We start from the raw sequence: 25,440 nt of genomic DNA on the forward strand, positions 1-25,440 counted from the left end.
CACATGCTGAGAAATTGGATATCAAATTTACTTATTTGGTATATTTGGTGCTACGTGGTATTTTGATTTAGTAGAGTGATACAGCAGCATACTGAAATTACAAGCATAATTTAGCAATTGCAATATACAGTTGAATCACAATACAAACATGATTCTCATTACCTCTCTCACCACCATGACATTGGGCATCCCTAGTCATGATGGAACATGGGGGTTGAAGTCAGCTGAAGCCCATTGCTCTTTTCAAAGTTTAAATGTTTTATCAGTTGTCCACTTTTTTATACTTTTATGTTGGGCTGAGCCATGTATTCACACCCCAGGAAGACATTATTATTTGTTAATTGTCTTGGGGAACCTGATGATTCACAGGGGCAGCTGTCTTCTCTAAAACTAAGGTTACACTCCAGTCTCCTTTGATGTTGAGGTAAATTGAGCTTTCTTTGTGATATATTCTTCCCTGAGATCATTGGTTTCTTGCCCTTCTCCTCTGAGCTGTCCTCTACTGGGTGGAGTGTGCTGGTCAGTCACACCCTGTCATTCAGTGAGCATGGTATTTTGTTCTGCCTGTTAAAATCGGGCCACCTCCATAGCTAACATTATTGCCTGCTGATGAAGACCTACCTGAAGAGAGAGAAAACCCAGTCAAAATCCTCTAAAGGACTGCAGGAAGTAGCTGTACTGTGAATTTATATGTCATGATATATGGAGTGATCAAGGAAGGAGAAAACACTTTCAGTTCAATGGCTCTGAGCAAAGTATGCTCATACACACCTGCGGCAGGGTGGCTGATATGTTCTTGCATGCATTTGCGGCCCTCCCACAGGACTGAGAAGTAAGAAGGAATTTGAATCTGCAATTTTCTGACTCTGCCTTTCCTCTGTAGCACAACTTGGAGAATGGTGAGGGGCAATCACCTTTCCTCTCTGAGTACCCTCAGCTATAGTTACTTTGCCTGTCTTCCCTTTTCTTTGACTCCTGGCTGGGAGGCCAAATGCTATAGCAAAACAATCCTGGCACTCAATTCTGTGTTTTGTTTTCAGCCAGCAGAACTGCTACCACCAGAAAGTGCAGTCAGAACGTTGGTAGGAAAGCAAAGTTGGTGAGTTGAAGTCCTGCAGGCTTAAGCTGAAAGCAGGCAACATCAGAGTAATGCTGTTTGAAAAGGGGAATGCTTAGAAGAGTTGGGGAGGAATGCTTAGAAGAGTTGGGGAGGACTATTACCTGAGGCAGAAATACTGTTACTCAGTGGCATGAATCCCTGCCCAGTCATTTGCATCTTGCTACCTATTCGTTCAGTTTAACATCAGTTTCCCAGAGAGCTGTTTATGCCCACCTTCTGTGGGAGGTTTGTCATTGTCTCCACATAATGGTTTTAGGGTGATTTGTTCATGTGCTGCTCTTGAGATGGGTTTAGTGGTACATGCGAGGAGCCTGCCTGTGTTCAGATTGCTGCCAGCGTGTCCCATGGCATGGGCTGCTCTAAGTATGTGTTTTCCCACCACCTATATAAGGGTTCACTCAGAGTTCTCAAAGTGGTGCAAAATTCAGGTACTGCAGAGTTTTGATTAGTTGAACTGTCGGCTATGTCTGTGATCTGCAAGATCTCCTGCAGGAAATCTTGAAGCCCAGGTAGAAGTGGAAACAAAATACACACCATTTAGGAGATTAAACTATGCAGCATGGAGTCCAGAGGTAGATTTTTCTCGGGAGTTGGGTGTTCAGCCCTTGCTCATTACCCTTTTTATTCTGACCCCTAGCTAATGTGGGCACATTCTCTGAAAATACTCAGATCTGCCTCTTTTCAGCTAGAGGTGTGTCAAATTACGAATAGAGAATGGCATGTTTAATCTGCAATGACTTCTATGCAAAGCGCTAATAAATATAGTTGAGATCTTTGGGAATTCCCAGATACTCATTTCAGCATGTCCTTTGTGTAATTGTGCCTTTGCTTGTCACTGCATCTGTTCTGTTATTGACAGCCACAGGAATTCCCCAGGCTCCGAACGTTGCTGGCTCTTGTGGGTGCCAACTGTAATACATTTCTAGCCAGGTGGAACGTTATTCTGGATATGTCTTCTGAGCTTGGCCTAGGTCTTTTACATTAGTTTTATATTTGTGTAGCCACTTTGTGTTTAGGCCTGATTTGTCCAGGCATATCAGTGCAAAGAGAAGGATCCATACCTCCCTCACTCTATTTACTAGGAAGAGTTTGTTTTAACGTGACTTGAGGGCATGGTGGATCATAGGCTGTTAAAACGTGTCTTGCCATATTCAGATTACTTCCACCTTTGACCCAAGTTGCCACATATGCAGTAATCAAATATCTTGTGTAGTGTTTTGAACATTGATAAGCCATTTTTATGTTAACGATGTAAAGATTTCTGCTTAATACAGTGTCAAACTGTTTTTTCCTGGTTTTTTGGGAGGAAGGGACTCTGGTTTTAAGTCAGTGCCTAGCAGGAACACTGTTTATGTGGAGACTTTGGATGCTCTGAGGGTGGCTCTCCTGCTCAAGGTGAGCACTAAGATGTTAATGTTAGTTTTCAGAAGGATGAAAATGCCAACTGGTAAAATCTCTTCCCTCCTTCCTCCTGTTGTTGTGAAATACCATCTACAGAGAGTGCTGTACTAGGTGTATCAGAGGCAGTGCACTATCCCAGGATCCTACGCCATCGCACAGTGCTCCTGCAAGCCTGCTCCTGTCTCTGGAAGGGTCTTCAGCAAATCCGGGAGGGGTGGGAAGGGGTCTGGTTCCGTGGCTGGTGGCTGTTAGGGGACAGGGCCGAACACCTGCACTGAGCGTGCTGCACTGCCTGCCAGCAGCCCCAAAAGGCTCGCAAGGAGGAAGTCGAGTCAGTGGTGTTATGATCTTCTTTCTGTTTCTATTAAAATGGCGATGCATTGTGAGTGCCTTTGAACTAGAAAGAGGTGATTGCAGGAACAGCCCTTGCAGAGGGAGACCTTTAGACCTGCACAGGTAGGTTCAGTTTACTCCAGAATGGACTCAAGAATAGTCAGTGCTTCATAAACGTGAATGGAGGGGGCCTAAAATGTGTCTGAGAAAAGTCTTCTCTGGCAGACGCGCAGTTTTTAAGCTAATTTGTGGAGGGTCTGGGTTTGTTTAAATTAGAAATCCAGAAGGAACTACAGCTCCCAGGGGCCCAGGCGCCGCCTTCTGCCCGCCCCAGCCCGGCGGCGGACGGAAGCGCGGCGGGAAAGCGCCCTCCGCCCTTGCCCAGGACTGGTACCGCCGCGGGCGATGGAGTTCCCCAGGCAGCGGCTGCTAGCGATCAGCGAGGAGCTGGGCAGGGCCGAGCTGGAGGCTCTGAAGTTCCTCAGCCTGGAGCACATCCCCATGAGGAAGCTGGAAGCCATCCAGAAGGCACAGGACTTCTTCGAAGTGCTGCAGGAGAAAGGCATGATCGAGGCGGGGGACCTGTACTTCCTGAAGGAGCTGCTTTATCGGATCAGTCGGATCGACCTTCTGGAAGCCCAGCTGGGTTCCAGCCGAGAGGAGATGGAGAGAGAGCTTCAGATCCCAGGCAGGGCACGGGTGTCGGCCTACAGGTGAGTGACCGGCGGCGGGTGCCCCCGGGGGAAGGCCCGCACACCGCCGGCCGCCGGGCTGAGCCTCACCCAGGAGCTTGCTCTCTGAGATCGGCTGCCCTTCTCATGTGGTCGATGTAAGCTTTTACCGATGATTTGAACACCACGCTAAGGTTTGGAAGCACACAAGCGTCTTCCAAGGGAAAGCAGGTACAGCCCATACGGAAAGTTGAAATTTTTGTCCAGTTAAGGGGAGGAAACTAAGCCGTGCCTTTCTGAAATACTGAACAGCCCCCGAAGGCCTCTCAGCTCGGGTGCTGCATGTGATAAGTGACTGTGTATTTTGTTCTCAACTCCAGAAAGTTTCAGCGTGGTTTTGATTTTACGAAAACTGAGACCTTTCTAATTGCAGCTGAAAATTATTTTACTTCAGGCTGTCCTGGGACTAATGTACCCCCCAGTTAAAAAGGAAAAAAAGAGGAATATGTGCTTGGGCCAGGGGCGGGGTGCGAAGGGGGTAGTTCAGCAATACGGTGTTAAATTGTACTACGGGACATGCTTGGGAACATGATGGAACAGTGTTCTCCTCTTCTAGATACCTGCTCTTTCAGCTGTCAGAAGATATCAGTGAAGATGAGCTGAAGTCTTTCAAGTTTCTTTTGGGGACAGAATTACCAAAATGCAAGCTAAACCCTAAGACTGTAAGAATTTCCTTAATGCTTTTTTTAAAAAATTATTATTATAATCCAAAGAGACATATGGGTTGCTCTGAGGGGACTGAGTGTCACTCTTCCTACAGTGTCACTCTTTGTATAGTGAAAACACCATAAGAAAAAGGATGTAGCTGGAAAGGGATTACAAGCACTCCGGTGCGTGTGGGACTTGTCTGTGCTAGCGTTATGTGTAGCTTTTGCAGCAGTGTCACAGCCCAGAGCACATGGGCCAGCCCTGCACCAGGCACAGACACCTTCATGTCCAAGCACCTTATGGGGCTTAGGGGACTCAGTGGCTTTGATCAGTGGAAGACTGATGAGCACATTGACTCAACTTGCCCAAGTGATTTTCTTTTGACTGCTTTCTAAACCATTATCAAACACAGAAAATAACCCACTGTGGCTATTACTTTGTACTTTTGTTCCGTTTATTTCCAAACTCAGAAAATAGGGATCTAAGCAGCAGATCCTTACCAAGGCTAAGGCCCAAGAGTGGGACTTTACAAATAGCTGTGCCGGAGCTCCAGCTGCTCTTACACTATGTCAGCCTGCAGTTCTTACTGCTGGGAACTTTGTTGTGTCTAATGAAAACTCTTGTAGCATTTTCCCGCTTTTCTTAGAGGAGAGACAGTGACCATCTAGTGACAGCTGTTCTAGTAAATCCTTGGGGTGACCACTGTGCTCTGCCACTCACTGTTTGGCAAGAGCTCCTGTACCTTGGGTCACCTTTTGCTTCAAAGCAATCTCTATACCATACTTGCATGGTTATACCCATTTTCGCCATTGCTTAAGATGGTCACTACAGTGATTCTTGTGTTTCAGTTAAGTGCACAAAATAGCAACTGGAAGTCAAATGAATGAAAGCAGTCATTAAAAATGACATTATATATTTCTGTATGATCACCATTAGATGTCCTGGATTAGATCGTATTAAATCTCAGCATCTCTGAACTGCAGAAGGGAAATGAGTATATTTTGAGGAGATGTTAGTACTTACAGTACTTGCAGGTTTTGTTGAACTAGGTTTAATTCACTCAGCTGAGGTCTCAATTGAGCTACTGGTCAGCTGGACTGACTCTGTGGGTCGCATATGCTGTCAGTACACTAAAGCTTAGGTGCACATGCACATGCTGCAACTTCCCTCCCAGTGGCAGCATGAATGTGCCCTAAGAGCAAGCTACTTTCTGATTACCCAGACAATGCTCGACGTTTTCACTGAGATGGAGAAGAAGGGGATTTTGGGAGAAGACAACCTAAATATCCTGAAGAGTCTCTGTGCAGAAATTAACCTCGTCCTGTTGAAGAGAATTGAAGAGTATGAATTAAACCTATTTGGTAAAACAAAACAAAACGGTCTCTTTCCTATAGTTATTCTTGAAGAAGTGACACGTAGGTATCATAGAGGACTAATAATGAATGCTTTTCAGGTGAAGAAGAGATGGTCGTCACGGAGGAACACAGGGGTAGGACAGGAGGCCCTGAAGGTAATTGAAACTCTCAAAAAATTAATGCTTAGACTTTTCACTCTTCAGCTTTTGGACTCTCTACACCACTTGCATCTCACTTCTTTACACAGGTGCCTCTCTAAAAACCGATCAAGTATCCAGTTACTAACTGATCATAATAGATTTTACTCTCTTTTAATTGATTATCTAGTGGTTTACGGCTAACTGGAACAGCCATTCAACCACAATTCACTATTTTCAGAGGGCAGTTTTACCTTGGGAGGTACTTGTGGAGATGGAGAGTAGGAACAGAGCTTCTCTCCTTTCTCTAGTGCTACATTCTATACTTAAACCTTTTTGTCTGTATTCAGCCCATGCCAGATGGCGGCCATCATCTGTGACAGCTGATTCTCCTGACAGTTGGAATGAACCTTCCCGGGTAAGTCAGTTTGTTTCTTAGAAACATCATCATTTTGTCTTAGATCATCCCTCCATGAGGTGAACCATTATTATAAGCCCAACTGTTAAAAGCACTGTCTAGAAAAAGAAAAATGCACCACTCTGTAACATCCTTTATTCTGAAGCTAAGTCACAGGCAGTAGCTGCTGCAGTGTTAAAACTTCAGAAACATTTGCAAGGGCAGCAAGGTGGGCTGAGTTTCTTATACCAGGAAATATGCAGGTGGCTGGGCGTGGGGAAGTGGGTGCACCCCATGCAGGCTGAGCATGATGATGTGGGTCTGGGGCAGGGGGTGGGGAGGTTCTGTCATCTGTGCACAGACTCCCAGAGGTGGCAGGGCAGTGTATTGCCAGGTCCTGGGAGCAAAGCTGTGTAGAGTGAGCTGCCTGGAGAGAAAGCCAGCTGGCTCTTTACCCTGCTGTGCCACTAGCAAGGGCTGAGAAGCACCTGGAGGAAAGTGCAGTAGTTTCACTGGTAGTATTTCTTTTCAACAGCTTGAAGCTTACAAAATGACTAGCCGACCCCGCGGAGTGTGCCTGATCTTGAATAATCACAATTTTGCAAAAGCCAGGGAAGCAGTGCTGGAACAAAAAAACTTGAAGGATCGGACTGGGACAGATGTGGATGCAGGTACAGCAAACATTAAAGATGAGTTTGCATATCTTCAAAAATAGAAACCTTTTTCTATACTAAAGGTCTGGATTTCAATCTTCCTTTTCTAGGATACTTTTTTTGTAATGGCTGAGTCAGCTCTGTTTTCTGTGCTGACAAACACTAATCAACTCATCAAGCTTTTACTGGCTGACTCAGAACAATTCACTAACATTTTGCTGTTCTGCTGAGTTTACTGCAACCTTAAGCAGCAACCTCAGCTTGGGCTTTACAAGCTGGGCTAGGTTTGTGTCAGCCTTATGCATACTACTTCTAAATTATGCAGAATCAGAAACAGATTTGCTGCTGAACCAGAGTTGGGTTTTAGTTGTTTAACATCCAGCTCTATTAAAAAAAGCAAGCCATGACCTTGCTATTCAGCAGCCCTGATCTTAGCAGCCTGTCCAGCAGCAGCAGCGTAGCTCATTGCAAGTTGTAGGGTCTGTGAGATTGGGTGTATTTGCACTATCTATGCCAAAAGATAAAAAAAATCCATCAGTGGGCCTTTCCTGATTGAATTGAACTCCAACTTAATTCAAGAGTCAGAGTGCAAGGTTTTTCTTCCTGTGACACAGGTAGGACCCAAATGAGTAGTTCCCTCTTCTCTTGGGTAAAGCAACTGCACTGCTCAACACCTTATCAGAGATGAAGGGACGAGCTGTAAAGTGGGTGGGAGAGATACAGCTTTCCTATAGTTCTGCACACTTTCCAGACAGAGGCGATACTAGAGGGAACTCAGTAGAGTTATGATTAGTGCTGAGACTACTAGATTATTTTCAGAGCAGGAATGTAACTACCCGGATAGTAGTGTAGCAGGCTTTAAAAAAAAAGAAAATCATTTATCTCTAGAAATGCAATCTGTAATTGCAGAGTCCAACTTTCATATAATGAAACAGCTCCAATTCCCCTTCTGTTTACTTTCCAGCGGCTCTGACAAGAGTCTTTAGGAAGCTTCATTTTATAATAAGAGAATATAGAGACCTCACCGCAGAGGAAATCCGTGAGACTGTGAACATCTACCGGTGCAAAGACCACAAGGACAAAGACTGTTTTGTTTGCTGTATTCTGTCTCATGGGAAAAAAGGCATTATATATGGTGTTGATGGGCAGGAAGTACCTATCCAGGAACTGACCACTTCTTTCACTGGACAGAATTGCCACTCCCTTGCCGGAAAACCAAAAGTTTTTTTTGTGCAGGCCTGCCAAGGTGAGGCTTGCCAGAAAGGCGTGACCATCGAAACAGATGCTGGAGAACAAGATTCTTCTGTAGAAACAGATGCAAGATTTCAGCTTGACTGCATCCCCGCAGAGGCAGACTTCCTCTTGGGCATGGCTACCCTGCAAGATTACGTTTCCTACAGAAGCCCAAGGCAGGGGACCTGGTACATACAGGCATTGTGCCAGCACTTGGAGTACAGCTGTCCTCGGTAACTATGTTTCCATAAGCTTCTTTTTGGCGACACCTGTATTTGCCTTCTGATTGACAGGAGTTTGATTTGGATGCAGAGGTAGATGATACGCACTGGGAGTGGTTGTTCAGGGTGAAAACAGTGATGTAGGACAGAGGCAACACCATGCAGATTGTTCAAAGCAGTTTAGTTAGCTGCTGTGAAGCCTGTTTAAAGCAGGAGCCATTAGCACTGCTGTAGGTCGAGATACATGAGAACGTGGTAATTCTGATGTTAACTGCCTCCCTATTACAAAACATACTTGTGTTTTTGCAGAGGAGAAGATATTCTCACCATCCTGACAGCAGTGAATCAAGAGGTGAGCAGAAAGAGTTGCAAGCAGAATACAGAGAAACAGATGCCACAGCCCAGTTTCACATTGAGAAAAAAGCTCATCTTTCCTGTCAACTAAATGGGAGAGTACTGTGTGGCAGAGGGAGCTGCAGCAGCCTGGAATTGGCTGGTATCAGCTAAGAATTTGGTAAAATATAACAAGACTTTCACTGTCTGTTCTTACCATAAGAGCAAATGTTTTTATTGAAAATACAGCTGAAGACAAAAGCCTTAAAGAAATTAGTGCTAATATTTTTAGACACTTTATACTTGAGAGCATCTCTGAGCTGGTCTCTGATTTGTGGTTTCGTAGCTAAAATATATTTGGTGTCTTTTATCAGCTGTACCACATTGCTTTTGCTTTCGTAAGGTATCATTCCAATGCAAATTTTAAAAGATAACTGTTATGAACACTTCTGTATTTTATGCCTAACTTTTGCAAAATAAAGGGAGGGGCAGTGCAAATTTTATAGGATATAATCGGCTCACACCAGTGTGTTTTGTTACTTCTCCCCACCACTTAAAATAATTTATTTTTAGTGTCTTGGTACACCTCAAGGAAAAGTCAAGCACTTGTTCTCCAGCATCCTCATCAGGATATGGCTGTGACCTGCATTTCAGAGTATCCTCTAGACAGAGTAGTCTTAACAGTGAAAATCAATTGCTCAGGTACAGCTTCATGTTTGTAGATGTCCAGTTATCCTGTGTTCACTTACCTTGCTGATCTTCGAGGCACAATAGAAGTCATCACTAGATACGTAAGTCACTAGATAAGCCCCTTAAAAACATTTTTATATTGTCCCTGTCATGAGTATGCACACAGAACAGTTTTACAAGCTATGAGTAGAAGTTTTGTTAATCTCTCTGTTTTGTTTTGAATGAGATGTTCATTCTGTTAACACCCTTATTACAGCTTATTACAGCCTTAGTAATGGTATCAATATAGGTGATTATTTAACTGAACAGATAGATCTTCACTGGAATTATTTTAAGAGCCTACCTCCTTCCCTGGACTCCTGTGCTGAGTACCACTTCTCTCTTTGGTACCAGTTTGTGTTTGTGAAGATAAGGGCAGAGAGATTATAGACTGTGAGAATGATTAGAACCTTAACAAGTGCCAGACACAGGAAGCAGGTACAGAAACGGGCAAATCTGTGCTTCCACATTCTAGGAGTAATTTTCCGAGATAGTTGTTGATGCTCATTTAGGGATTCATCATGAAACCATTGAGAGTTGTGCCAAAGCAAGGACAGCTCATGTACAGAAGTTTGTTACTTGGACATGGCCAGAAATGTGCGATCTAAGTGAAAGAAACATGGTTTTATTTTTCTTAAATACTGAATAGAAACTATAAGCAAACAAACAAGCATAATACTCCATGGGTAAAATAATTAATGCAACCCATTTTACTATGGATTTTCTTCCTAGATCCTCTCTCTCCGCATGTACTTCTTTGCAATTTACCTCTTATAAGTCACCTGTGTTCATCAGCAACTTCCAGTTCTGTGCATACATCCTGGGCTCCCTTCTTTCCCTGCTACACTGACTACCCTGCCTGTCATGCTGTCATTCCAGGCACAGATCAGGCAGAGCAGAAGTACTGAACTCTCACAGTTCCCTTTCCCTTAGCGGGGGAGGTTGGATCTTCTTTGGTCTGCGTTGTTGACAGAATTTAAGTGAGCCAAGAGATGCTGAAGTCAGAGGTGTCTGACTGACAGCATGCTCACATAGACAACTTTTTCCTTGGGAGTCAAAAGGAAAAAGAGCAACTACAAACAGTTGGCTACACTCAAGGAACTAGTTTTTTTTCAGGAGTTCATGGTATAAAATAATGGGAATTTTTCAGCAAGATTTACAGCTTCCCACAAACAAGGTCTTACTAGGAATTTCCTCATATAATGAGTTATGAATCTGATTAGGAATTCTTCATCTGTTAGGAATTAAATCTGCCAGTTATCAGTCTCTACCAGTAGTCTCCTCATATAAAGCAACTGCCATCCAGCCAATTCACAAAGAACCTCAGCATCTCCACAGACCAATTACTTATATGAAAGAGGCAGGCTGTTCTGGCTCATGCTGACTTGGAATGTTGTCATCATTGTGTCCCTCCCTCCCCTTGGTGCTCTCTTGTTCTCACTTCAGAGTTAGGATTGTACACACAGATTCTCAGGTAATTTGACAACCTAAAAATCTTAACTATAAACACAATTACACAGAATTTTACACGAAGTTTTGCCAATACCTGGTTTTCTTCAGCAGCTGCTCTCTCCAGTAATTTCTGGAAATATTCTTGCAAGCTAATGACTTACTTTAGTGAGCTTCTTGAAGCAAGCTGTGAAAGCAATATGTAAGGAAAACACATGAATATAGATATTTAAAGCGCTCTCATCTGCCTATTGTACCACTAATGGTTCTGATAACAAAGCAATGAAGGGGACACAGCTCGGTGCTGCACTTCTCTTCAGTTTGGCTGTGTTCCCTTCCTAATGGGATGAACAGCATTTAGCAATCCTTTAACTATGAAGGAGTTTTGTTAGCTTGAAATGCATGAGAATTTGTGAGGTTAGTTGAGCCACCAGAAAAACAAAACAGAACCAGGTTGTGGTTTGACTTCAGTAGGCAGCTCAGCCTTGCGATAGACAGTGTAATAGGTAAAGCAAAAGCCACACGCACAAGCAAAGCTCCATCATGTGTAACAGTTACTTGGGAAGACAAACACCATCACTCCAAACATCCCCCGCCTACCTTCCCCAGCTTTATATGCTGAGTATGACATCATATGGTATGGAATATCCCTCTGGTCAGTTGGGGTCAGCTGTCCTGGCTGTGTCCCCTCCCAACTTCTTGTGCAACCCCAGCCTACTTGCTGGTGGGGTGGTCTGAGAAGCAGACAAGGCCTTGGCTCTGTGAGTACTGCTCAACAATAAATCCCTGCCTTATCATCAACACTGTTTTCAGCACAAACCCACATTAGCTACTATGAAGAAAATTAAATAGCCCAGTCAAAACCAGTACGCAGCTTTTCTCTTTCCAATTTATTTGAAAATTTCTGCTAAAAGCACAGGTTATCTTGGGTTATCCAAACCTAGGCATTGAGAGCTCAACTGCAAGAGTTACAGATGCCTTCAAGTGGAAACTCCAACCCACACAAAAGGCCTTATTTCTCACTTCTGCATTGTATAAAATCCTGTTTAAAGGCCCTTGCTCCTAGGAGACTGTCAAAAGTCTTTCTTTTAGCAGTGTGACCAACTAAAAGGAAAACAAGAAAGGAGCTCAAAGTACTTCTAGATCTCATCTGTGCAGAAACACTCCAGAATTTCTTTTCAGAATTGCCAAAGGCCTATTGACTTAGGTGGCTTAATAAACCTATTTTGTCCAGGAAGCTCTTCCTTGCACCTTCCTCAGGCACGCCTGAGCTTTTTGTCGTTAGTTCTAGCTCTTTTCCTGTAGCTTCAAAGGGATTACAACTCTCTTCCCTTACTACAGCCGAAGTGCTAGAGAACAAGTGGGAAAAAAAACCCACCACAAACTCTTACACAGCGTGTGCACTCCGACAAAGCGGCAGCCAGCTGTACTCCTCAGGCTCAGGTGTTTCAGGACAGCTGAAATCTCTCAAGTTCAACAGGAACTTGTATCCTGACATTAATTTTCTTTTCATCTGCACCATGAACAGCTTTGATGCAGATAGAGCACGTAGCCAGAAATCCCAACTCTACCACTATCTAATGTTCCTCTGGTGCTGTTTATCTGCCTATGGCCATTATGCTTCTCCACTGTGGGACACATTTCTGTAATGTCATCAGTTAATTACACTGGTAACATAGGCCTTTGTTCTAAGGACATGCAAATACAAATATGTTAAGTACTCTTGTGCATAAATATAATGAATATTAGGAAACTGTTAGTTAGTTACTTGCTAGCAAAGGAAACTTGGTGAACATCTCTTGCAACCCAGATACCGGTGTTCCAGCTTGCAGCTCAATCCTGCCTAACCATTTATAGGTATGACGATTGCAGAGAACTGCGGGACGAGAATGTCACCTCAAAATGTCCCACTTGTAAGCATCAGCATATGAAAAGTTCTGCTGAAAAGTCAACTTCAGTCTGACAAGAGTGCAACCCCTTCTCCCTCTTCTAATGTCAGAAAAATAAGAAAGCTAAATAAATACAGGATACTTTCCATAGGGTAATGGTGGTGCTCAGTTCTTTGAGATGTCATGCACACAGAGGAACCGCTGTCAGTAATTGTTAGGCTAATTCAAGTAAGACCCTGTTAACTGGAAAACAATGTTGTTCCCATTATGTACCACTGAAGGAACTCAGTGTTTTGGGAGAAATGATCAGAACTTTACAGGCTGAAACGTGAGTGCAGGAGCTGTGCTGAAGGTGGTACGCACAGCCCCAGACAGACACGACTGGCAAGAACCTGGCACCTCTGTGCCAAGAAACTTCACAGTGAGACCTACACAAAGGGAGTACCCTTCAGGGTAAGTAGCTTAGTTTCAATCTCTACCCCCATTTAATCACAAATAGAGGGCTGACGTAACATCAGCTACTGAGATGGAAAAACAGCAGTGTTGTTTCTAACAGTATAATGCTAGAGGAACATATTAGCTGCTGTAAAATAAAAAGAGAAAAAAAAACTCAAAACAACACAGACACACTAAACCCCCAAAGTACCAGAAAATGAACACATTCATTTAAAGTGAGGCTCACATTCAAATATTCTGTATAAAAGTTAATGAGCTATTCTTCATTTATGACGTTTTTCATTCTTAAGTAACAGGCTTTTCAAAGTGCAGCAGAAGGTACTCTGTAAGCATTCTGTCCTGGGTTTAAGGATCGCACATTTACTGTGCCAAGTCAGACTGCAGCACAGCCCAGCGCAGCCTGATCAAGTTTTACATCAATTTCTCAGCTTTTACAGACACCACTTGTGCACATACCAACTCACTAAGCTTGTGTACAGTATAACAATCACTACATTTTAGCCAAAAAAAGGCCTAATTTTAGGTTTATTATAGAACACTAGTATAGAAGATGACTTCTGGAACAAACCATACAAGATGCCAATATACTGAAAAATGGCATGTTATACATGTTTATTATCAAATTTACATTCCACTACGAAACAACAGTAAGTGCAAAAAGCAGATGAAAAAAATACTATGAAATTCCCAGACTGCTCAAACATTGTGTATAATCCCCTTGTGTAACAGCCAAATGAGGCCCAAACCCAATATTCTCCATCCCTCTCTGCTGCTGTTTGACTCCAGTAGACTTTTAACTTTGACCACAGGTATTTTGAGGATGCAGGTATCACTGAGCTCATCAAAAACAGTGAAACTAGAAAGCTATACATTTGTGCTTGGTTTAAGCCAACCTGAATAGAAGTAAATACTACAAGAATTCCCTTCTGTCTCTTGAAACCTTCACAAGCATGTTAAGTTCCTTCTTTCTAGCATCTATTTTTGTCTCAAACCTGCAAGATAACAGAACCTTTCCGCAATGTAAGTCTCCATTCCTTCTAGTTCTACCTCCTGCTCAACCAAATCACACCTGTGCAGGATCAAAAGAACTTGTGCAGGATCTCAGCTATCTTATTCATGCAAGTTGGTTTTCTCTCTTACAGGAAGCAACAGAAGCCAAATCACTTCCTAAAATGACAGCAACTTTTAGTATGTTCTCTGAAACATGTATGTTACTCAGAAAAGTTTATCTTCTAGGTTTAGGCACAAAACAGTAAATTTGGAAGGAGTACCAATTTCTCCCTGTTGCTGCAAGCTAGACATACATATACAAAATGCGCATGACCGTCCAAAGGTATAAACGCATGACAGAATTTCAACGACACTGCACCACAGCCATTGACCAACTGGATAAACACACAAACACGATGTTATACAGATTCTTCCATTTTCTTGTTGTCTTGTGTGAAGTATCTGATGATACATCATCCTACAGAAAACAAACCAACCAACCAACCTCTCGACATATCCATAGTATTGTTTGAACTGAACAAGTTTATACTGTTGGGCTATGGAATATGGAAGTGTCCCAAAGAGAAATATGCATTTAATTAATGTGCTTCTAGATTAATTTTAAATGAAACCTGGTCTGCCAAAGGAATTCTGATTTAGCTGGTGTGCTGGTTCTGCTGCTAACACACAGAATGATCCACTGGCTGGAGTTATCTAATGAAGGCAGTTAGAAACACTGTAATACCTTCAAAAATCTACCTGTAACTTACATGTATTCCTATAATAAACACACATAAAATGGACATACTTTTGACATACTGTACACTTCTCTGTTGATTCCAAACTGTCTAATATTTTCTTAACTCATTCCTGTTGTTTCCCTAGAAGTTGCACAGACAGCACACAAACCTGTCTTAGTTCACTGGAGAGCAAAATTACCTCCTCCCGCTCCTTTCACTCTTACTTTATTTAGCTAGGCAAGACCCCATGCACAGCTAAGTACATGCAAACATAAATACTTACATGAAGAAATTAAATATTTTTATTTAAAAAACAAAATTAACCCGTATATAGTATTTTAAATAAAATTCACCTTTGAGAAGTGTAAGATTTTTGCTTAGAGAGCAAAAGGCAACTGCAGGAGTTCCTGAATATTTCTGTGCGCTGCTGACAGACAAGTTTCTGCTGAGAATCCCTGTGCAAGTTTGAAGTGGTTACTCCTTTTCCTTTTACCAAACTGTTATATTAAAGAGTCACCACAAGATCTATAGAAGGGCAAAAGCAGAAAGGCCACATTACAAATTTCCTACAAACCAGGCTAAGAAGCTTACCTTTCCTGCCCTACTCCGCTCAACCCTGCAGCAACAAGGGTGCTGACTATGGTGGATGTGCCTGATGGCAAATGCAAATCAGTGTAATTATACTTATGCTTCACACCACGCACCCAGACAGATACCAGCTATGTCCCACATACACTGTAACAAGCAAGGTAAACTTTGACTGTTTTATCTAATTGTGTGGAAACTAAACTTTAAAATAATTTTTAAATGTTGAACAGTGAAAAATTACAAAATGATTAAGAACCTGGTTCCATTCAGGTCACTAGCAAAGACCCATTCCTCTGAGGAATTCTGGGTAAACTTTTTTCTTCTTTAAGTTACACTATAAATCTATTGTAGATTATTCAGTTATGACTAGAACCTTGGACAGGAAGGAATCCAAAAAGCAGCATGGGCAATAATATTTTGCTGATTACCACTCAGAAATCAGATTTCTAAAAGAGACTTCTCTTTTGAGATGGAAAGCCTGTCTCACCTTTGTTCAGAATCAGGTTCAGGACCACTCTCCATCATTAAAACATGGGATTTCACTGTAGACAAAACTCATTTATGTTCATTAAAATACTACCAAGAACAGTAGTTTTCATCTTCCTGTTTCTGAATAGAGACTGGTAAATTTTGCTCTTAATGAAGTGTTTTAAACAAAATCCTGCCTAAAAGCAGAAATAAGTGAACGAAAGTCCTGAAGTTTACTGCAGAACTCTCAAATATACAGAATGTCTACCTGTCAAGAATCAGTTTACCGAATTTCCGACACTTGTCTTGAAGTAAATGCTCTCCACTTCTGTCAAATACAAAGAAACCCTGAATCAAGCACCTAGGTTTTATTTCCCTTTTGCAACACTGAAATGTGCCTGAGATTTTTAATTTTTTTTTGTATGTGCAAAAATACCCTCATTTAAAAAGATGCACAGCACACTTTGGAAAGATTTCTTAGCTTGACGTTTTCACCCAAATACATACTTTTCTGCCTCTTAATTCTTATTCATTGCACCTTCCTCTATGTGCTTCAGAAGCTCTGGAAAGACATTAACTTCTGTTAATACCGCACTCACACAATTGCGCTCTTTCAAAATATAAATCCTGACCACCAGTTTCTATGCTTGTAAACAGAAATATTGTTTTCTTACATAGAATTAAAAGTTCTCTCCCCTGTATCTCAAAGTGGGGAGGAGTTCAAAAGAGTACAGTTTCTGAAAAGGAAAATACAAGCATAATTAAAAAAAAAAATCCCAAGTTTTCATATTTGCTTGTTACAGAGAGGAACTTGGACCAATAATGCTGGTCAGACTGACTGTTAATTTAGTATTACATTTAAATGATACAGTCTGACTGCTAACAACTAGTAAAATACTATGTTTGTATGATGGAAAAAATAGAACAGCACCTGCAAGACAGTTCTACATGTACAGTTTAAAAGGTTAAAATACTGAGAATGTCTACAATGGTATTTAATTTTGGTTAATACAGATGCTGAATGGGGTCTCAATACTAAGCTTTGGTTTCTTCTTTCTTATCTTCCACGAAAGCTTTCTTCCTCAAACCCAAGCAATGTTCTTTTTCTCCTTGATCTCAACACTTCTCTCTCCCATATCTTTAACATGCACGTGCCTTCTCCAACTCTTCTGTAACACATCTAACGATGCCTGTACTGGATGTTCATCCCTTGTGCATTATTAACTATGCTAGAAGTCAATAATTTTTCAGACCAGTCAGTCCTCCTTTAGGATATCCATTTTTGATGACTGTGTGCAAACTGGAGCTCCCAATGCTCCAATCATGGCTGGAAGACTCTGGTTTCTTCTCAGTCCTGCCATTAAGTTGCTACCTGCATTTAAAAACACAGCAGAGCCCTGCCTCTGCAAGCTGACCTCTGGGCCCTGATTCTTCCTGTGGTCCTGCTTCTCAGGGGGCTTGATCACCCTGGCAATACCCAGCCTCTTCAGCCTGTCCACTAGGTTCATCTTCAGCTGGCCTACATCTGGAGCATGACGGGAGGGCTTTAGGCCATACATTTCTTGCAAGAATGTTTCTGCTGGTCGAGAAGCCAGGAAATTTTCTGAGTGATGTGCTCGAGGCTCAAATGGTGGAGGGGAAGGACAAGGTGAACGTGAGGGAGAATTTGGTGGAGTAGAAGGAATAAGGAGAGTTCGAGGGGGCTGTAGCAAAGGCAGTTTTTCTAATACAGGGCTATCATAAACCTTAGCAGAGATGCCTCGTTCTTGCAAAAGTTTAGCCAGACTGCTTGTGCTGCTGAAGGTAGTAGTTGAATCTCTTCTGTTGGTGAGAAATTCTCCAATACTAAGGCCGTAAGACACAGCTGGAGTGCTCACTACTGGATTTCCAATACTGCTGACAGTATTTCCAAGTGAAAATGGGGCACCCATGGAGCTGAAATAAAACAAAAATGAAAGAGAGAAGATGTACACATTAGACATCTTTACACTTGCTCTGCTCTGTATTTGCCTTTCAGTATACCGAAGGCTCGAGAAAGTAAACTATTGCTATTAGCTCTAACAGTTTCAGCTTTAGTACATTCAGAATTATTGTCCTGCAAAACATTTAGAAAACGCTACGTTGACAGAGAGGCTTTGGTGTAAGTACCAATGAATTTACCTTCTGTGGTCACCTGTACTGTGTTAGAATATCAACATAGATGTCCAGTAATAACTTAGTTTAAAAAAAATGACACAATTGGGAAAAAAAATCTGGTAGTATCAATTATTATTTTTTTTAATAGGTATACAATACAAGGCATTTGCTATTTAAGAGTATAAATGTACTTCCTTTAAGTTACCCTAACCTATTTTAACTATCACTGTAGAGAATTTCAGGTTTCCACTTTGTAATTACAACTTATTTGTATGAGTAACATCCTATGTGTAGCCTAGCTGCCTTGGTATTTTTAAAACTGGTCCATGTATCAGAAGCCAGGAAGCAACTGTTTAATCGTATGCAGCAACTCTTAGGATGTCAGCAGTCATCATACCTGGGAGTAACTTGAGTGACATCAGATGGGTGAAGGATCCTACAGGTAGTAAAGGTAAACGTGGAATTTGTGGAAGACAGACACTTCCCTGGATTCGAGGCTGCAACATGGAGAATTTACATCCATTGAGGGTAAAAATAAAGACAAGTAAGGACTAATCAAAGCAAAGGTTAAGACAATGTTACTGTCACTGCTTTTTTTTTTTGGATAAAGAATAAAGACAGCAAACACAGCAGTGTGGCAAGGCCAAATACTTTCCACGGAGAAAAAGACACTGGGGGGAAAAAAAAAAAAAAAAAGAAGAAGAAGAGGAAAAAACACTACCCATGCTTCTTACCGGTGAGCGGTACTGCTGCTGAAGTAATAGGTGGCAGGAAAATCCCTGCCACTGGCTTTGCTACTGTACATTTCTTTTTCTCCAGGAAGGACTGTTGCACTTGAAAAGTTATACCTCCTTCACCTTCTTCCTCATCATCCTCCTCCAAGTCTGAGATGTGGTACACCGTATCATCAGACAGAGGGGTAAAACCTTTTGTAACAACACCTGGTCTTGGGTCAAGAATGGTGCCTAGGTTGGGTCGAGCAAGCTGCTGCCAGTGAAACAGAGTCTGAGATCCTGGTGTGACAAAAGAGAAGAGTCTCACAGAGCCATTACCTACTATTATATTGAGTTACAAGAATTCACGATCAAAACAATTCCAGCCAACTGTTGCCAACACTGTGACACACATGGCACGATTGGATGGCAATGCCAAGAAAAAGCCTAGCACCATATAAGAAAGCCAAGTAGAAAGTGATACTGATGAGCTAGTTGGCATGTAGCCTACCAAATACTAATATTTCCTCTTACTGCATTATCATACCTAGCTATACACACACCAACACTGATTTAGTTGGCAAATTAATGTAAAATCCTTTTCTGCTGATGAGAGAAGGAACCTGTTGAAGCAAGTCCAGAGGAGGGCCACAAAGATGATCAGAGGGCTGGAGCACATCTCCTGTGAGGACAGGCTGACAGAGTTGGGGTTGATCAGCCTGGAGAAGAGAAGGCTCCAGGGAGACCTTACAGCAGCCTTCCAGTTCCTAAAGGGGGCCTACAGGAAAGCTGGAGAGGGACTGTTTACAAGGGCATGTAGTGATAGGACAAGGGGTAATGGCTTTAATTCTTCACTGTGAAAGCGGTGAGACACTGTAACAGGTTGCCCAGAGAAGCTGTGGATGCCCCATCGCTAGAAGTGTTCAAGGCCAGGTTGGATGGGGCTTTGAGCAACCTGGTCTAGTGGAGGGTGTCCCTGCCCATGGCAAGGGGGTTGGAACTAGATGATCTTGAAGGTCTCTTCCAACCCAAACCATTCTATGGTTGTATGATCCTCTTACCTTCAATGGGTTTGACAATTTGCAATTTTTCTGGTAGGAGGACACGGAGATTACTAGAGCTGGCAGAGAGATCAGTGAATTCTGAGTTTGCACCCAGGGAAAAACAGCTTTCTGTCGGTGTACTACAGCCACTAGCCCCTTCTTTCTGCTCAGCCAGCAAATGCATTTTTCGCTCCCATTCCTCCTCAAAGAACTGCTTCTCACTCAGGTAGTTCTGACGACGGAGGGAGAGTCTGTGCAGAGCTGTGACTAAGTCATTGTCTCCAGGGGTTCCCGGCTGGCCGGTATGATGAGTGTCTCTGTAAGAAACACCAAAGCATAACAGATATGAAGACCATTAAATTAACTATTTCTCTCTTACACAGCAGAGGTCCAGTCTGGATTTAGTTTTGGATCAGTTAGTTTAGAAAGAAGGTAACAGGCTGTGTCACCTACTTCACATTCTTCTCAGAGCTGGTCCTCTGGGTCATCTGTGTGTGGCTCTCCAATTGGTGTACACCAGACTGGAAGGGCTTTGCTGTCATAACAACGCTTGACCGATTAGATCCAGGGATTGGCAGTGGGGCAGGAAAGGAAGATGAGCGGCCGTGAGTGACATTAGCAACCTTGACAGTGTCAAATACTCGTTTCTGTTGACCCCTGCATAAAAGACAAGCAAACAAATGTGGTTTTCAGAAGCATTTTGAAAAAGATGTAAGAAGGAAAAAGCTCTGAACAACAGACTTTTGAAAGTCTGCAGAGACCTGACTAAAAAGATTTAAGCCCAGAAAAAGTATTGCTTAAGACACCCATCTTTTCAGGAGTGCTGCTCTACTAAATACCAGAATTAACACTTGCTTCTACCTGAAAGACGTGAACCTCTATTGATAACCACTTGAGAACACTCAGGAGCATACATTTTATTTATTTATTAAATATATGCTCATGAAAGCATATATAAAACTCACTACTACTTGCTTAGAAGTAAAGGCTCCAGGTCTTCAGGGCTTTGAAAACCGTTATCAATCTTTCAGCTGTAATTTCATTTGCTGGAGAATTTTTCTTTAAGCGTTAAAAGGGATAAAACTAGTGCTGTGCATCACAGAATTTGCATCAGAAATCTCACAAATTAAAGAATGAAGTAACATCCTTTTAGCAAATTCCCAACTTCCTTATAGAATCAAATAAGAATCATAGGTTTCAAAGTTGAAAAGATTACAAAATACTACAAAGCTTTTTTCATCAAGTTACGTAGAAAAAACTTACTATAGAGGGAATGTTCACATTTATAGATTTCCAGAAATCAGTTTTGCCTTACTTAATACAAGCATATGGAAAAAATATTGAAATAGCACATAGAGATCTGAAAACATACTTTTGCTTTGAGAGAACAGATTCATCACGCTTATTCAATTCCTTCCGCATTGTCCCTTCAATTTCTGCTGCAAGGGAATCCTAGAGAAAAACGTAAACCGGAACAGTGGACAAATTAGTGACAATTTTAGCAGAAAACATCTCTCAGAAAACACTCATTTGTTTCCCCGGTATTTGTGCATTTCGGACAAACCCTTCAGTCTCTGAAGGGGAGTTTTCCACCATAACTACACCTATGCATAATCAGTATGGATTCAGTTTTCATTAGCAATATCTGCTTTTTCTTGGTACTTTTTATGTTGGTTTCTTAAGTTAAGCTACAATTGTAAGAGCACTTCTTACAAGGCCAAACACGTACACGAGGGATTCTGTATACACAGAACAATCAACCAAAACCTGAAAAATGCCCAGAACAGCCTGGAAATTTTTGAGAGTACATCAGAACATACCTGACACTAGTAAGTGGAGGAAAATAAATGCTTTTAACCTTTTTCCATTGGTTTAGTCATCTCTGGCAATTAACCTCAGGTCATGCATTTCTGATGATGCTTGCAATCTCACAAGGACATAATCTCACAAGGACATAAAATTACAACATAAATTACATAAAGGAAGAAAAATACTCTTTGAACTCTGGAAAAGATGCTTTGTTTCTTAAAGAAATACTGTCAAGTTATGAAATTCACATCAACATTGAACAATATACTAGCACAACTGAGCACTAGCCGTAGAACATGCCAATTCCCATATTTAATGGAAAAGGCATATAAAGAAAAAAATCATTTTAATACCACAACATGGCAAGTGAATGATTAGTTTCCTAATACATTCAATTCTTTAATGTGTACACTTTTGAGAATTTTAAGAACATTAGATCAGCTCCTTTGCCCTCTACAAAATAGTTCCTGCTGCAGCTCCTGTAATGGCTGTTTTACTCATATAGTTGTATGCTACTAGAGGCCGTATGTGCCAGTAGATGTGTGCCACACTAGCGGTATTTATTACCACAGGAAATGCTCCACATGATTGGGGGTGGCAGAGACAAGAAATAGAGCTGGCTCTGCTGCGCAGCAACTTCACTTCTTCTTGTGATTCGTGCAACATCCCCAGACACTCTGCATTCCGATCTTGCAACTCATGTAGCTGAAAGAGAAAAGAGGGCATCACGTGATACCAGTAAGCTTCAGAGAAAAGACAGAATGAAACTAACTCCTACAGAAACCTGTATTGACTGTTTTAACACCAGTATTTTTCCAACTGTTAAGCTTCAGAGAAAAGACAGAATGAAACTGAATTAACTCCTACAGAAACATGTATCAACTTATTTAACACTAATATTTTTCCAACTGTACGGCACATGTCAACATCTGGAATGGACAATGGCCAGCATAGTACCTGCACCAATTTTAGTGGTGAAGCATGAAGTCCAAATTAAGACTCAAAAGAGGAAAAAGTATGATAAAATCCAAAGGAAAATACATCGAAAAACTCTGCAAATACATCAACTGCTGATGCACAAAGAGAACTTCCTTAAAATCTAATAAGCTACAGTATTGTTGATATAATCAGTAACATTCACACTAAACCACTCTTTTTCTCATAACTACTAAGAACAGTAAGACCTCCCTACTTGGAATGCCTTCCTTGTCTTTCATATTCCTGTGAACGACAAAAATAATTATTCTTTTCCTCCAATCATATGACTCCAACCACAACAAAAAATGAAAAGCCCTACATATTTAAAAAGCAACAGTTCCCATTCTCTCTTAGTTTTCTTTCTCTTGTATTCTATTCTAAACGTTTATCTAAATGTGTATGTATAGAAGCCTTAAGTACCTCTGCTGTCAGTTGTCTCTGAGCATCTTTGGAAGCTTGTAAGTGAAGTTTCAGCTCCTCCTTTTCAATCACATGCTGAAAGCACAAAAAGGTGCTCATCATTTTCTCAGCCGATTTCCCCGAGATAGTTGATCCTCTGCCATACTTTCCTGAAACAGCCACTTTCTTGCAGTGTAACCACCAGCTTGCAAGTCAATTTTTACCTGCTGTAAGCACTGGTGCGCACGCGCATGCACACACGTGTGCGCATACGCTCTTATGCGGTATTCACTTACCTCTTTGAGTTTATGTTGCAGATCAACAATCTGAGACAAGAGGGATGAGATCTCTTCCTGGTAGCGAACTAATTCCTCACTCTTCTCTGACAACTCCTCTGTTATTCTGGAAATTTGAGCATTTGTTTGTCCTACAAAACATAAAAGGAACTTAGTAGAGAGCTTTTCCCAACATGTGACAAAAAACCAACCCAAACCCAAAACCTAGAAAAGATCACTGAAAGTCAACAACAATCTGCAAAATGACCAATAGTGTTAGGAAATCAATTCATAGTACTTAAGAGTAGGTGCCTTAGAACATCCATAAGGGAAAGATAAAGAGAAATCGTGGGGAGGAGAAGAGAGTTAACTTCAAATGCAGGTGTAACATTAAAAGCTAAGAATGCAGAACCTGAAATACGTACCACAGGTATATGAAATGACCATAATAAAATCCAAGATAAGCTGCAATAAACAATTTCAAATGACACACTGGCTCTCATGACCAAGGCCAGACTTGGAATATGCTGAAGAAGCCAGGCTCTGGATTGATCTTGTTATTAACTACCATTCTCTGTAAGCAAAGGCATTTTGTCAGACCTTGTCAAGTGTAACATAGACCCACTGCATACAATTTCCAGGGTTTTTTTTCCTTTGAGCAAGCACTGCATCAAGTGAGATGACAAGGCACTTCAAAAAGCCAAAATATTTTTATGTAGTTAGTATTGTTTGTATACTTGCTCTGAAGCCATAGCAAAGTCATAATAAACTCTGATCACTCTTGCATAAAGGTCACAAATTTAGTTGTTATTGTACCTCACAGATTTACTGCAGAACAAGGTCCTGTGCATGGGCCTGTGGACATTTAAGCTCACAGACAGATACCTTTTTCCTGAAGACACAAATTTTAAAGCTGCAGACTAGACATCCTTTGGGAGTGGATTCCTTCTGTGAGTCTAAATTACCTAGCATGTATATATGTCCTACAGAATTGGACAAAACGGAACTCACAGACATCCTTATTGAAGGAAAATAGGAGAGCTTATATGAAATAACTTCTATTTGCAAAAGATACCTATTTTCTCAGAGGGAATGGAGTAAATTAACAACCAATTATGTATCAATTTGTAGTATTTTGTGGTCATCTGGAAGAATCAAGCAGCAACTCAGTCTTCTTTATGGTGGTTGTATAGGAAAAAAAAAAATCTTAAAATATTAGCTTAAGGTTATTATGCACAAAGGAAGTAGCACACATCAAATGACTACAGATAAAAAAAAAAATGTACCACCAGGTTACACTATCACCGCACACACAAAAAGATTGTTCCTTATTGTTTCAGAATACTTAATGTGCATTTGTATAAGAGTAGCTGTAATTCTTTGCAAATAAGTAGTCCCCAAAGCAAATACGGACACCTGTTCTAGACAAATTAAAACACTTGCCATTTTAAATGTTTTATTTTTAAAAGATATATTACAAATCAAACTAATGTGTTCATAGATATATAATGCTTTAGAATGAGCATTTAAGAGTCTGTGCACTGATACATTTCAGTGTCAAGTATGCTGAATACTCTATTCAAGAAGTATATTTTGCTGATTTTCCAGTGTCTGTAGACTTTACTTTAGGAGGTTTACAGATATTAGATTTTGTATCCATTTTCTCTCTCTAAACACAGTAGACGTACCTGAAGATGAATGACAAAGTGAAACTTGACGAAATACAGGAACAATTTTGCACTTGGGTAAAGAGTAAGACTTGAATAATTGGCATAGATTACTGAAACTCGTATTTTGATTCAGGTATAACTAAGGTGTAGGCACTAGGTATTTCAAATACCATTTTGCCATTGCAAGATACAGCATGGATACTCACGGAGCTCTTTGACACAGTCATTGACCAGCTGCTGTTCCTTCTCTTCATATGTAATGGTTTCTGTCTTCAGATGGCAAGCCTTCAAGAAAATTATTGGTATTCCAATTTCAGTTTATCTATACATACATTAACCTTCTAAATTTTTATTTCTGAAATTGTTGGAACAGAAGAGTCTCCCCTCTATCTTTATAATTTCCGTGTGTCTGGCCATACTTCCTAAGCATTTTTTCCACCATAACCTGTTTCCCTGAATTGTATAGGTCTTTTGAGTGGAAGACAAACAGACACATGAACAAAACCTGATCTCTCACCACTAATATAAAATTGTTGCAAAAATATG

General features: G+C 41.2%; 2 protein-coding genes across 11 annotated transcripts in view; one reads left to right on the top strand and one right to left on the bottom strand.

Moving 5' to 3' along the window:
- The first annotated feature begins 3,110 nt into the window (after window positions 1-3,110).
- LOC104637070 (caspase-8) lies at window positions 3,111-9,075 on the top strand. Its single transcript, XM_075756327.1, has 8 exons — window positions 3,111-3,567; window positions 4,142-4,247; window positions 5,456-5,594; window positions 5,687-5,743; window positions 6,076-6,143; window positions 6,658-6,793; window positions 7,740-8,241; window positions 8,539-9,075. The coding sequence occupies exons 1-8, from the start codon at window positions 3,260-3,262 to the stop codon at window positions 8,672-8,674; spliced, it is 1,452 nt and encodes a 483-aa protein (XP_075612442.1). The 5' UTR covers window positions 3,111-3,259; the 3' UTR covers window positions 8,675-9,075.
- A 4,595-nt stretch (window positions 9,076-13,670) lies between these two features.
- The window catches only part of TRAK2 (trafficking kinesin protein 2), a 28,937-nt gene continuing 17,167 nt past the window's right edge, over window positions 13,671-25,440 (bottom strand). For 9 of the 10 annotated variants that reach the window (XM_075756337.1, XM_075756330.1, XM_075756333.1 and 6 more), the window contains 10 exons: window positions 25,101-25,179; window positions 23,246-23,376; window positions 22,971-23,045; window positions 22,140-22,277; window positions 21,136-21,215; window positions 20,217-20,420; window positions 19,782-20,080; window positions 18,742-19,020; window positions 18,405-18,504; window positions 13,671-17,806 (listed from right to left, as the gene is read on the bottom strand). In XM_075756337.1, the coding sequence (XP_075612452.1) occupies window positions 17,128-17,806; window positions 18,405-18,504; window positions 18,742-19,020; window positions 19,782-20,080; window positions 20,217-20,420; window positions 21,136-21,215; window positions 22,140-22,277; window positions 22,971-23,045; window positions 23,246-23,376; window positions 25,101-25,179 (2,064 nt within the window). In that variant the 3' untranslated portion in view covers window positions 13,671-17,127. The remainder of the gene's footprint in view (window positions 17,807-18,404; window positions 18,505-18,741; window positions 19,021-19,781; window positions 20,081-20,216; window positions 20,421-21,135; window positions 21,216-22,139; window positions 22,278-22,970; window positions 23,046-23,245; window positions 23,377-25,100; window positions 25,180-25,440) is intronic. The other variant, XM_075756332.1, reaches the window with a different exon arrangement.

Source organism: Balearica regulorum, chromosome 6 (assembly GCF_011004875.1).
Source record: "Balearica regulorum gibbericeps isolate bBalReg1 chromosome 6, bBalReg1.pri, whole genome shotgun sequence".
NCBI classification, from domain to species: domain Eukaryota; kingdom Metazoa; phylum Chordata; class Aves; order Gruiformes; family Gruidae; genus Balearica; species Balearica regulorum.